The sequence below is a fragment of the Sceloporus undulatus genome, chromosome 2 (assembly GCF_019175285.1).
Source record: "Sceloporus undulatus isolate JIND9_A2432 ecotype Alabama chromosome 2, SceUnd_v1.1, whole genome shotgun sequence".
NCBI classification, from domain to species: domain Eukaryota; kingdom Metazoa; phylum Chordata; class Lepidosauria; order Squamata; family Phrynosomatidae; genus Sceloporus; species Sceloporus undulatus.
Genome location: NC_056523.1, coordinates 93,556,042 through 93,570,304, shown reverse-complemented (window position 1 = coordinate 93,570,304; position 14,263 = coordinate 93,556,042). Strand labels below are relative to the sequence as shown.

At 39.2% G+C, this 14,263-nt stretch overlaps 1 protein-coding gene across 1 annotated transcript in view; it reads right to left on the bottom strand.

Annotated features, from left to right (window-relative positions):
• The window catches only part of ADAMTS2 (ADAM metallopeptidase with thrombospondin type 1 motif 2), a 338,354-nt gene that overhangs the window by 34,191 nt on the left and 289,900 nt on the right, over window positions 1-14,263 (bottom strand). The window contains exons 11-15 of the mRNA XM_042454658.1: window positions 7,630-7,775; window positions 6,296-6,471; window positions 5,646-5,779; window positions 3,566-3,689; window positions 2,322-2,402 (exon numbers count right to left, since the gene is read on the bottom strand). Of these exons, the coding sequence (XP_042310592.1) occupies window positions 2,322-2,402; window positions 3,566-3,689; window positions 5,646-5,779; window positions 6,296-6,471; window positions 7,630-7,775 (661 nt within the window). The remainder of the gene's footprint in view (window positions 1-2,321; window positions 2,403-3,565; window positions 3,690-5,645; window positions 5,780-6,295; window positions 6,472-7,629; window positions 7,776-14,263) is intronic.

Sequence of the window (14,263 nt, the reverse complement as noted above, 5' to 3'; positions counted from 1 at the left end):
TCTATATGGGGCTTCCTCTGTGTCAAGTTCGGAAACTTTAACTGGAACAGAATATGGCAGCCAGGCTAGTTACTGGCACATCTAGATTTGCCCACGTTACACCAGTTTTAAAATCCCTTCACTGCCTGCCTGTTAGTTTCTGGGCAAGATATAAAGTGTTGGTTTTAACCTTTAAAGCCCTACATGGCTTGGGTACCGACTTCTTGAGGGAACGTCTTCTCCCATATCATCCTCCCCACACTCTTCGTTCTGCTGGGAAGAATCTGCTTCAACCAAAGAGGACTAGACTTTCGGCAGTGACCCAGCGCTCCTTTTCAGCAGTTGCTCTTAGACTCTGGAATGACCTGCCAGATGAGATCCATCAGATTACCACCTTGGAAACCTTTAAGAAGGCTATTAAGACAGATCTCTTCCAGCAGGCCTTTCCAGACTAGGTCCGCCTCTATTTTCCTGCCTCCCCCTTCCACTTCTCTCCCCTTTTCTCCATCCCTTTTTCCACCCTATCTGGTCCCCGCTATACATTTCTTTTTTTCTACAAATCTTCCATTGATTTTAACTGTGATTTTATACTACTGTTTTAATATCTGTCTGGTTTAATCTCTTTTTAGTATTACTATGTTTTTATACTGGGGGGGGGGATAGGGGTTTTAGAATTTTAACTGTATTCTCTTTTATTGTTGTAATCCTGTTGGATTCCGAGTGATTAAGCGGAATATAAATAAATATTATTATTATTATTAAACAGTTTACAAATTTTTTTGGCCGGGGGAGTTCCATAATTTAGTAAAACACAACAACAACCCCCAAACTTAGATATTACAGTGCGATGTAGGGTAGGTTATAGCTGGAACCCTCTTGGTGACAGTTACTGTATGCCAGTGTCCAGCTCTCCAATCCATTCGTGGTAATACGAAATACAACGACTTGGATGATTCTAAATTTAGTGCTCAGCTGGATATCTTTACTCTTTAGGATTTTGTCTAGTTCTTGTATAGTTACTCTTTCCAGTGCTAATTTTCTTATTTCTTGACTTCAGTCTCCAGTCTGGTTAATGTCTGATCCAGGGTATAGTAACTATTTCAATTTCCTCATTGTCTAGGTTGAATTTATGTAGTTCCTCTGCGGTCATTATTTTTGTTTTCTTTATGTTCAGTATTAAGCCTGCCTTTGCACTTTCTTCTTTGATCCTCCATAGTATATATATAAGTTTATTAATGCTTAAGCCAAAGGCCATTCACATAACATATATTTAAAACCAATCACAAAATTTCAGTATTACAAAATACTACATCAGTTAATGAAATAATTAACATCCGAATCTTATACTTTAGATTTAAAAAAACAATTCCAAACGATTAGCTAAAACATCATTAAAAACAACTTGATGGATTAGATAAGATCATCCCCATGGCAATCAACTGCAATTGACTCTAGCCCGAATTTTGATTGCTGCTGAGGTAAACAATGACACCTTATAGGTTACCTTGGTATCAATATCCGACAGGAGATAAAAAATCTTTTCAGTAATAGTATTAGACTGTAAATTGGACAAGATAGATCCCAAAAATTTAGTCCTTGGGTCAATATAAAGAGAGCAGAAAAGCAGATAATGGGGCAGGTCCTCGATTTCTGGTGCCCCGCAGATACATAAGCGGGAGGCCTTAGGTGTGTGTGAATATCTGCCATCAATCATGGCTGATGGCATTGTTTGAAAACGGAGAGCTGTAAAAGCCTGCCTAAGCTTTGGAAATGTAAGCTTTCCTAGATAGATGGCCATCTGATGGTCCAGTTTATCCTCCATAGTAACTGTTCCAAGTCTTTGATGTTTTTCACTAGTATCATCTGAATATCTTAGATTGCTGATGTTCCTTCCTTCTTTCTTCACTTCTCCTTCTTCTGAGTCTAAATCTGCTCTTCTTATGATATTTTCTGCATACAAGTTGAATAAATAGGATGATAGCCTGCAGCCTTGCCTGATATCTTTGCCAAGTGGGAACCATTCTGTTTCTCCATATTTTGTTCTAACAGTAGCCTCTTGTTCTAAGTACAGTGACCAAGCAAAAAAGGCTTGGGGGTCTGGGGAACAACCTGAGCAAAATGACAGCCCAGTGTGAAGCTGTTTTGAAAAAGACAAATTAAATTTGGGGGACAATGAGAAAAGAAATAAAATCCAAAACTGCAAATATCATAATGCTATTACACAAATCTAGGGCAGGTCAATAAAGTGCAGAAAAAGTCACCTCAAAGATCAAAGGGCTGGGGTTATTTCCCTGTGAGTATGGGTTCCAATAAAATCAAGAATTCAGCCACGTAATACTCACCAAGGTTATGAACAGTGGCATCGGACTCCTGTATAAGCAAGTGTCTTGCACCAGCTGGGATTTCAAACATCTTAATGTAACCTGTAGAGCAGCATTAAAGCCAGTATGACTTTATTACAAGCAAAGGTAAATGTCAATTTTAGCCCCCCTTCCCACCCACCCGTAAACCATGTCAACAGATGTGTTAGACATATTTCAAGTAAACAATTAAAAGTACTGATTTGATTTGCATCACTCATCACTTGGGGCCTTTTTAAAATTATGACACCAGACTTGGAATTTACAGAACCCAGAGAATGGAAAGAGTTATGGCATACTGTTAAATGAAAAAGAAGCATAGTAGAAAATCATGTCCTCTAATATCAGGTTGGCTTCCACTCCAGATATGTGAATTGGAAGAATTAATTTAAAGTTGAAAGAGTATCACTATGAGAAGAGATCTAATGATTTTCCTTATTTGTATCCTACTGTTTCTCTTCCCTGGAATTAGCTGACTGCTGTGGTTCTATCTTACGTTATGTTTGCAAATAGGATATAAATCTTTGCTTATTTCATCCTCGTACACAAGACTATGAGTGGGGGGTTTTTTTTTACATTTCAGTTGACTCCTTGCATGTCAGGACTTTTTGAGAAATATTCATTTCTGGATGAAACACATTTCCTACAGACTAGAGCTTGTTTAACCTGGCTTGTTAAAATTAAATGGTTAGCTTTAATTCCTTAAAATCTCCAACTGTGCATTTAATTTTCATCATTTTAATTGTCAGATATCATTAGCATCCTCTTTTTAAAGACATGAATAATGTTTCATGTTGGTTTAATTTGTTACTTTGGAGGGGATAATTTGGGGAGTTGGCCATTTTTAGTAATTTTAAATGATTTTAATTTAATTTAATTTAATGATTTAACAATTAACTAGTTTAATTAACGAGTGATGCAATTAATCCAATTTTAATTTCCTCTTTAACCTTTTAACAATAACCAATTAAATTCACCTCCAGCAATCTAACATTAACATGCTGTTGCCAATTGCTAAGCAGTTTCCAGACTCCATCCTACACTAGTCTTAAAGCCCTTTAATTTGAAACCTGTTAAAGAAAGCACCAGTGCTGTCCCCCACTACATAAAAGGAATATCTGATATAGCATGCTACAGGGGCTACCAAAACAATGTTTGAAAAGTCATTTTTCAATCTTCTGACACAGTTTTCTGGGAAAGAGAGTTGACATTCAAAATGGAATGACCTTGCTTCTTTGGTGCTCTGGAGAATGTTCCTTTTATCACCTTGCAGTGGGTGTTGTCTCCACCACACACACCACACTTGTCTTCTTGCTTTGTGGATCCTATTACCTTATCACAACCAACTTTCTGTAAAGACCAAACACCATTATTATTTCCTTGCGAAGGCCTGCATTTGTATTTGAATTTTTGTCATATTAAGTTATTCAAAACAAGATATTTAGGAACAGCAAGAAAAAGTCCCTTAACAAAAGGTAAAATTGATATACACACGGGGTGCTAATATTGACCTCTTTTGGCATAAACTAATTTCTAACTGTTTCTTTCACTAAACCCCTATATTAATTCATTATAACAGTACTTCAATAACATATTATTATTCAGGGTGTGAGCTTATGCAGGTATTTAATTCAATTCACACTCATCTTTGACCCATGGGCAACACTACTGATTAAATAACATTCAGGACAAGAGCAAAGCTTCCCTTCTCTGTCAACATGAAAAAATGATACACTGATTAATCCAGCTTCAAGTTATATAGCATGGCAATGAATCTCGGTCCCATGAGAATGAGAAAACTTAAAAGCAGAATGCTAGATACTACTTACTTCAGCATAATTTAATCTCATGAAATAACAATATTGTTGTAGTTGTGTAAACAAAGTCACATTTAAGTTACCTGTGTTATTTCTTTTTGGGCCCAGCCAATAGCTATAATCAGGTAATTGAGTGGCCTATTTGACTTTATCTTAGCACTATGAGATTAATGAAAAATGTATCTCAGCAGTGATGTTCTACTAAAGCAAATTGAAAAAGTTGGATAATGAATTTCATCTCAATCTATAATATAGCTCCCAGGATCTAGGACTACATGCTCACCTTCCATGTGACCTACAAGATCTTTACTTCTTCCTGGAATGGAACAGGAATGTCATGTACCACAGTGGCTCTCACACAGTAGCATTCACTCAGGAAGAAGCACTAACAAACAACCCATCTCTATGTCCACCATTTGTATAGGACATTTCAACTTGCACCAGAAATCCTACATAGCAAGTTTTAAAATATGAAGACTGGAAGAAGCAAGGACTGAAAGTGTGGGTACAGTATGTGCATTCCTCCAAGATATACATGTTTGTGCATACCACATGTTTTCCCAAGTAGAAATAAATGTAGGTACATACAAACTGTCTTTACTCAGGTAATAACTTCAACAAGTGGAAAAGACAACAAAATATTACATTTCTGCTGTTCCTTTTCACCACACACACATGATTTTACTCTCTCACATGCCTGCAATCAATCAGCAAGCTGTGACCACTGAGCACATGCTCAGTTCTCACTGGGATGTTTTGAGAGGTCTGGCCCATGTGTATTCTTTTTTCTACATAATTCTTGTATCACAAACATGGAAATTCTCCTAAGGCTGTTAATAACTTCCTCTTATGTAACCATTTTGGCTACATAAAGATGTCACTAGGCCTACATCTGCAGTACAGAAATAATCCAGTTTGACACCATTCAATGTTATTCAAGCCTGGAATTTGTAGTTTGTTGTGGCACCAGAGCTCTCTGGCAAAGAAGGCTAAATGTCTCACAAAACAGCGAATTTCAGAACTCCATAGCACTGAGCCATGGCAGTTAAAGTGGTGTCAAACTGGATAATTTCTGCAGTGTAGATGTAACCTTAGAGAGCTTTCTCAGTTTCACTTAGGCTAAGGCTAAGTATTTTTCCCCATTACTCCTATAGTAACAGCAAACATCATAAAAAGTGTTGGTTTACAAAGTTACTTGCATGTATTATTATTATTATTATTATTATTATTATTATTATTATTATTATACTTTATTTATATAGCACTGTAGATTTAGGTTAGTCATGGAGAAAATATGGCATTATAATGGTAAAAATAAAAATAATAAAACTTTTATTAATATCCCACTCTTCTATCATAAGGCAATCAGAACGGCTTACAGTATAAAAACATCCGATACACAATACAATATATTGCTTATATTCATTTGCATAAATGTCAAACAAAAAAAAAAGATAGAAAATCAATCCTTGAAATTGCTACCACCTACCAAGCACTCCCCTCGCACACAGATACTATGAGAATCTTTATACGAACACCGGGTTCCGTCATGTACAAGCCGCTTCATATACACAACGTCGCTAGTTTCCTTGGACTCACAGTACAGGTGGCATCTCTCTTTAACTACAAGAGAAAACAATCTTGTGATTTATCTCTTCAAGGTATGGTTCTTATTTTTTTAATTCACTTTTTAAACTGAAGTTCCATTAAAGTCTCATGGTAGGATGATTAAATTGTGTTCTTGTTTTATAGTGGTTCAAGAGTTCTAGGCAGCTCCTCAAGTGAGAACTGAATTCTATGTGGAGGGGTTTTCATGAAATTCTATAACTCTATAAAAGTGGACAACACCAAAACTAGAAAGAGAAGGGGGGCAGGAAGAGATATTTATCTGTTACCTCGTCAATGTATCCACCTACTAAAACAAATTTTCTATCAAAGATTAATATTTATAGACAAATTCCATATGAGTGCTTAAAATGTTTGAGTAAATGAAATACATCATTCTCTGTTTGCAAGTGTCTTCACTAAAAGGCATCTGTTCTAATATCCTTTCAGCTTTGGAAATATCAGTCTTCTAAATGTGGTACACTGGCCCTCAGTTCTCCATAGCACTAAATAAGGATGCAGAAATATGCCCACCATCAATATGCTCATATGGAAGCCAGTGGTGTTTTGTGTTCTGATATTCAAAATAAGGATCCCACTGCCTGCACTGCTCCTCTCTGAAATCTTCATAGTCTTTAGGACAATCTTGTGTGCTGCAGAGCTGGAATTCATAGCTTGGGCCAAAGCATGTGCGGCCTCCATTAGCTGGGCTAGGAATAAGGAAATAATAATAATAATAATAATAATAATAATAATAATAAGTAAATACTGTATTCACTTAAGTAAAACAGCATTAATTCTTTCACTGGCTTTACTATAACAAAAACAGAAAACAGTATACTTAGAAGTCCACTGGATGTAGGATAGGTGGCCTTAGAAAAGCCACAGTTTATTAATCTATCATCATCTTCAAGCAACCCTAGTCCAACCAACCCATCATCATCATCATCATCATCATCATCATCATCATCATCACCATCTTGTTGCCTGGATACTTAACAATTAAATGCTAAGTATAATTACGTGAAATAACTGAAATGTTTGCCAGCAGGTGATAGCTGAATCTCTTAACAACCCAACCAACCACAAACTGGGTTGGTTGCAAGAGCAGGCACCTTGCAGGAGCCCAGAGGCCACTTTCACTCCTTGTAATCTCAAATGGCTGTCCCCCCACTGCGCAATCCCATACCTTTTTTTCTTTTTTCTTTTAAACAGTCCATTATGTTCCCACTTTTTGCTTCTTCAACCTATTTTATGCATGTAAGACATGCCTGATTTTAGGCATGTAGGACAAGTGACACCTGGCCACATTATGCCCACCCATTAGTTGTGTGACAAAACTGCACTTACAGCCCTTGTCCCAGTGTCTGAATTACAGTGGATCTTGGCAGTATGGAAGTGGGTTGTTTCCGGCTTTATCACTTTATTAAGAATTTCTGAAATATTCCATTATAATTCTGCAACATGAGCATGAGAGATCTACTTTGTGTGTTATATCACATGTGTAGATTGCTTCCTTCAAATAAAATTAATGAAGATCAGCTCATGCAACAAATATACATGTGTGGATTTGAGCATATGTTGACTCTGAAATCAATGAGATTTATGTACAGTGGACCTTTTCCATATGCAGAGGTTTAGTCCCCCCATGACCCACAGATGGGAAAAAACACAGGTGGTTGTGCCCCATATTATTCAATGGGTGTCAATAATAATGCATCCATGTGCACATGCTGCCATTGAATAATATGGGGCAGGACAATCGGGGGCAATCGAATTGCTAGCATGCTGATACAGCAAGCCCATGAAATTTCATTAACAGACATGCACTAGTTTTCATGGGAAAAATTGGTTTAGCTTTAACTTACTGTGGATTATCACACTGCCGGGTCCTATATTTCACTCCTGTTCCACAGGTCCGTGAACAGGATCCAAATTTACTCCATGCTCCCCAGTTTCCATCTTGCTTCAAGATATCTGGAGTTAACCAGATACAGTGACCTTTAAAACAATGCTAAAAGAGAAAAATATATATGTATGCATATTTGTTAAATAATTAGTTATATTGTGTATATTTTGCCTTAGCTTTTGGAAATAAATGGAATTAATCATTTTTTTCTAACTGTTGAGAATGTCCCCAGAAGCGAATTCTGCTCGGAGTGCTCCCACCAACCTCAAGAGGGACGTGCTTTTCAGTGAGCTCCCCTTTCTGCTGTAACTTCCAGAGTCACTGCCTAAATTCAGACAGGGCCCCCAACTGTCTGGATCAGATTATCAGTTTTACCAAATGCTTTCTGCAGACAGATTGAACCCTTCTGTCCTTGGAAGGGAGACTCTCAGAATACAGTATAGCTATGGAGAGAGGATGAGGGCACTGCCCCTAAAAAAATTATTCGCACCACCCAATGGCATTTCCCCTCAGTTCCCGCATTTCTAGCATTGCAGAGAGTGAGATACTGAAAATGGTTTATGCTTGGAACTCTTCTATTTGCTGTGTTCACATTCCTTTCATAACTTTGCCTGCTCCTTTTAATTTAGATGACTACTAAACTGTATTACTAAATGCTAAATGCTGAAGTTTTAAATTACTGCAATGCTAGAAATGTGGAACTGCAACAACATTTTCTGTCAATTTAATGCTACACAGGGAGGGAAAACTTAATCATCTTGGTCTAATGATTAATATTCTCTACCTGTCTAAAGGACATTGCAGGATTCTCATTAGCATATTCTGATGGTCACCTTAACAGCATCTACTGAAAAATACTAGGATGGATTGAATGAGATTTATCTCATAGGAAGCATCTACATTGTAGAAATAATGTGGTTTGATACCACTTTAACTGCAATGCTCCATCCTACAGAATCCTGAGAGTTGTACTTTTGTGAGGCACCATCACTCTTTGGCAGAGAAGGCTAAGGATCTGTAAAACTACAAATCCCAGAATTCCATAGGATAGAGTTACAGCACTTAAAGTGGTGTCAAACTGTTTTATTTCTACAGTGTAGATGCACCCTTAGTCTTGTCCATTGCATTGAAAGGAATGGGAGTAGTGGCCTTCCCTAACCTCATCACATCCATGTCCTAATCAAAGCACACACACATTTGTATGTATAAAATACTATGAGCTTAAGCAAAAGTCATGAGTCATGAGGAAAAATCCAGCCTTGCTTCACTATAACAGAATATCTTTAGATAGATGAGCAGACACTACAGGTGACACAGAAATGTTGCAGGCTGGTAGAGAGACTTAGCCCAACTTGGCACCAACGTACTTGAAGTGAGGCAGATCAAACAATGCAGTTATGATAACAGGGGTCTTTTTTTACTCAATATTATGCCATTTTCTTCTAGCTAAAGCTGTAACATTTGGATTTATAGTTAATTCAATGGTAAATTCCAGTGTCTTAACAGCTGATATTCGGACCTGTTACCCAGCTATGCTCAGTTATCTATCTATAATGCACCTGATTTTTGAATGATGTAACTATACATTTGAGGATGAAAAAAGCCTGCCTACTACAGTACAAGAGAAAAGTGTATAGCTAATATGAGCTTTTAATAAGCAGCATGGAACTATTCATATTTCTTATTTTTATAGCCCTGTGTACATTCAGAGTATATTACAGGCTATAATTATTTTGACACTTCTGGGAAGTTTGTGCAAAAAGATAGCTACAGTGTATTTTTTATTATGAGGGTTTCAGCTAAATGTAGCTCATCTTCAAAAATAAAATTGTTTTTATAGAAAATTCTTCATTTTAATAATCTCTATGCAAAAATAATAATGTTTTCTCACAGTGACTTATACAGAATGGAATTTACTGACAATTCAAGTGGTAGCTAATCCAAGCTATTCAGATTCCAGCTTTTGAACAGGGGATCTGTGTGTTCTGAGCAATATTTCAGATAAGGCTCCTAATGTGCAGCCTCTCATCGTACAGGCAGAATGTGCCAACCCTACCCTACCCTACCCTATCCTTGTCTCACCTTCAGGTTCAACAGAGTGGTTCTCATTGAACATAATATTGGAAAGAATTGATGAGCATGGAGTCAAACACATGTATGCTTGTTCCATGTGTATGTTAGACTTTGAAAAGTGTAGGGTAATTGTCAGGCCCATCTATACTTCAGTGGAAAGTCCAAATGGATTCCCCATCTGTTCTGCCCTGCCCCAGAGCACCTGTTTTATCTTCAGCAGTTGTTTACACTGATGTTGTTGTGGTCCACTGTCAGGTCCCACCACTGCTGCTTCTCCCAGAGCTCTCAGAGCCAGGATAGATTGCTGTCTGATGAGGGCCACCATTTACCTTCCTTACCTGGAACACATTTAAATAATTTTTTCCTGCTTTTTAGGCACCCAGTGCCTTGTCGTCAATTCAAAGGACACTGCTGAGGATAATGGAGCAGAGGACAGAATAGGGGGATTTCAGCACAGAATAAGTAAAGAGACATTATTATTATTATTATTATTATTATTATTATTAACCTTTATTTAAAAAGCGCTGTAAATTTACACAGCGCTGTACATACAATCTTTTTAATCAGATGGTTCCCTGCCCTCAGGCTTACAATCTACAAAGACACGACACAAAAGGAGAAGGGAGTGGTGGTGGGAAAGGGGATGAGGTCCCGCAGTCTTCTCTACCTCCGAGGCCTGGACCAAGGCAGATGGACTGGAGGGAGGACTTGGCTTCTTGGAGCTAGCCTGCCTTTCTCTCCCTCAAGATGGTGGATGAAGGGAGGACTTGTCTTCTTCCAGGCAGGCCTGTTGGAGCTAGTACAGGAATACCTGGTTAACCTAAATGAATATAAGTCTCCAGGACCAGATGAACTACATCCAAGGGTATTAAAAGAACTGGCAAATATAATATTGGAACCATTGGCAATAATTTTTGAGAACTCCTGGAGAACAGGAGACATCCCAGCAGACTTGAGGAGGGCAAACGTTTCCCCCAGCTTCAAAAAGGGAAAAAAGGGGATCCCAACAATTATCGTCCAGTTAGTCTGACATCAATACCAGGAAAGATTCTAGAGCAGATCATTAAACAGCGAGTCCGTGAACATTTAGAGGGCCATTCCATAATCAAAAAAAGTCAACATGGGTTTCAGAGAAACAGGTCATGCCAGACAAATCTGATCTCTTTCTTTGATAAAATTACCATCTAGGTAGATGAAGGGAATGCTGTGGATATAGGATATCTTGATTTCAGTAAGGCCTTTGACAAAGTTCCCCATGACATTCTTGCAAACAAGCTAGTGAAATGTGGGCTAGACAACGTAACTGTTACATGGATTTGTAACCGGTTGACCGGCCGAACCCAAAGGGTGCTCAACAATGGATCCTTTTCATCCTGGAGGGAAGTGACCAGTGGGGTCCCACAGGGCTCTGTCCTGGGCCCAGTGCTATTCAACATCTTTATCAATGACCTGGATGACAGAATTGAGAGCATACTTATCAAATTTGCAGATGACACCAAATTAGGAGGAGTAGCTAATACCCCAGAGGACAGGATCAAAATTCAAAATGACCTTAATAGATTAGAAAGCTGGGCCAAAGCTAACAAAGTGAAATTCAACACGGAGAAATGTAAGGTACTGCACTTAGGACGGAAAAATGAAATGAACAGATATAGGATGGGGGACACCTGGCTGAATGAAACTACACGTGAAGGGGATCTAGGAGTCCAAGTAGACCACAAGTTGAACATGAGTCAACAGTGTGATGTGGCAGCTAACAAGGCCAATGCAATTTTAGGTTGCATCAATAGAGGTATAGTGTCTAGATCAAGGGAAGTAATAGAGCTACTATATTCTGCTTTGGTCAGGCCTCACCTGGAATATTGTGTCCAGTTCTGGGCACAATTTAAAAAGGATGTTGAGAAACTGGTGAAGGGTCTGGAAACCATGGCCTATGAGGAACGCCTTAGGGAGCTGGGTATATTTAGCCTGGAGAAGAGAATGTTAGGAGGTGATATGATAGCCCCATTTAAATATTTGAAGGGATGTCATATTGAGGAGGAAGCAAGCTTGTTTTCTGCTGCTCCAGGGACTTCAACGCAGAACAATGGATGCAAGCTGCAGGAAAAGAGAATCCACCTCAACATTAGGAGGAACTTCCTGACAGTAAGGGCTGTTTGACAGTGGAACAAACTTCCTCGGAGTGTTGTGGAGTCTCCTTCCTTAGAAGTCTTCAAACAGAGGCTAAATGGCCATCTGTCGGGGATGCTTTAATTGAAATTTCCTGCATGGCAAGGGGTTGGACTGGATGGCCCTTGTGGTCTCTTCCAACTCTATGATTCTATGATTGTAGGAGTGACACTGAGGACAGAAAAATCACCTGGAATGACATTTCCCCCCTCCTCCATGCTACTCCTTGTGGCACACTTTGAGGCACTGGGCACCTCACAAGCAAATATTGTTTTGGGTGGGGAAAATAAACAATGCTCCCTGTCAGGCAGTAATATGTCCTACTTCTGGGAACAGATGGTGGCAGGAGCTGAAAATGGTGGCACTGGCCAGATGATTTATCCTCCCCCTCCTGAATACATTACGAATTGATGGGACACATGCAGTACACATCAGAGTTTCCTGGAAACTCTGTAGCAAAGTGAGCTTTTTAAAATCTACATTAAGGTGTTCTGCTCTGAGCTGCTGCTGATTGGGCCCTGTGTCATGTGTCCTGATCATGCCAGATTCAGGGAAAATACCATGCATTGTTTGTCCTGATCAGCACACGTTCAGAGGCAATTTGTTTTCCCCCCTGATATGTAGACAACCCTTCATGTAGATTGTGCCTATGTACATTGTACTCAGTGTCCACAAGTCTCATTGTAACATTTTGTGCACTACAAGGATGGCAGATTGAATGGGCAGGGCAAGTGGATGTTCACTTCCACCCTTCCATGATATATTGGCTCTACACCAGAAGCAGGGAACCCTTTTTTGAACCAATAGCAACAATGCTTCAGTAGAAAGGTATGTGGAGTTTCATCCCAGCAGTGGATATGATCAGACCCCAAAGATGCTAGAGTGGTTTTACCATGGGACAATGGCCAGAATCCAAGGACGAAGTTCAGTCATAATAAAACAAATGGCTTTGGTTGGCATCCTGTTAGTGAACTACAATAGTGTAAGTCAGACTACTACTACTTCTTCTTCTTCTTCTTCTTCTTCTTCTTCTTCTTCTGTGCCTTCAAGTAGTTTCCAACTTATAGTGACCCTAAAGTAAGCTTATGCAGGTTTCTTGGCAAGATTTATTCAGAGGAGGTTTGCATTGCCTTTCCCTGAGGCAGAAAGCATGGGAAGGATGACAACTGGAATGCAAATGGTGACAATATGTGCAGCGAGGAAAGCTTACTACTCTGCATACATTGCGTCTGTAAATTCGCATCCAGCTGAATTGTTCAGGGTGGTGAGAACTTTAACTCAGGCACCCTTCCTCCTGAATCCAATTCTATAACCTTCAACAGTTTGATGTGATACTGTTAATGATCATTTCACAGATAAAATTTCTTGGATAAGAACCAAATTAGATGTCTTCATTGTAGTGGAAGTTAACAATGTGGTGCTCAGTGACTCTGTGAGTAAGATTATACTGGATCACTTCCAACTGGTGAGTACAATGTGGACAAGCTGCTGGGGCACATAAGGAAGACAATTTGTCCTCTTGATCTCTGTCCTTCTTGGCTGGTCTTCCAGGGAGGAGATACAATTAGATTTCAATTACAATATATTAGTGCATTTCTCAGGAAGGGAAGTTTTGCATCACGTTTAAAAGAAGGATTGGTATGATGACTTCTAAAAAAGCCCTCCCTGGACTTAAACAGCCATAGACCAGTATTAATTCTCCCTTTTCTGGGCAAGGTGATTGAGAAAGCAATTGTTTTCCAACTCCGGGCAGTCTTAGATGACACAAATTATCTAGATCCACTTCAAACCAACTTCAGAGCAGGATATGGAGTTGAGACTGCTGTGGTCACTTTAATGGATGATTTTTGCCTGAGCATTGACGGGGGAGTGTGTCTTTGCTGGTGCTTTTGGATCTCTTAGCGACATCTGATACCATCGAACAAGGTATCCTTCTTGAATGCCCGGGTGATTTGGGAATTGGAGGCACTGTGCTTCAGTGGTCCTGTTTCTCGGGCAAGTTCCAGATGGTGGTGCTTGGCGATAGCTGCTTCTCAAAAAAAGAGTTGTTATATGGTATACCACAAGGTGTTGTTCTATTCCCAGTGCTATTCAATGTCTACATGAAACTGCTGGGGGAGATCATCCGGAGGCATGGGACAGGGTGCTACAGTGGTGCCTCGGGTTACAAAATTAATTCGTTCCGCCGCCGCTTTCGTAACCCGAAAAGCATTCGCAAGCCGAAATGCCATAGGCGCTAATGGGGAAAAGCCGCGATTTCGTGCGAAAAAGCTGAAAAAAGCACCAAAAATTTTTTCGTAACCCGAAAAAACATTCGTAACCCGGAACAATTATTTCCTATGGGATTTTTT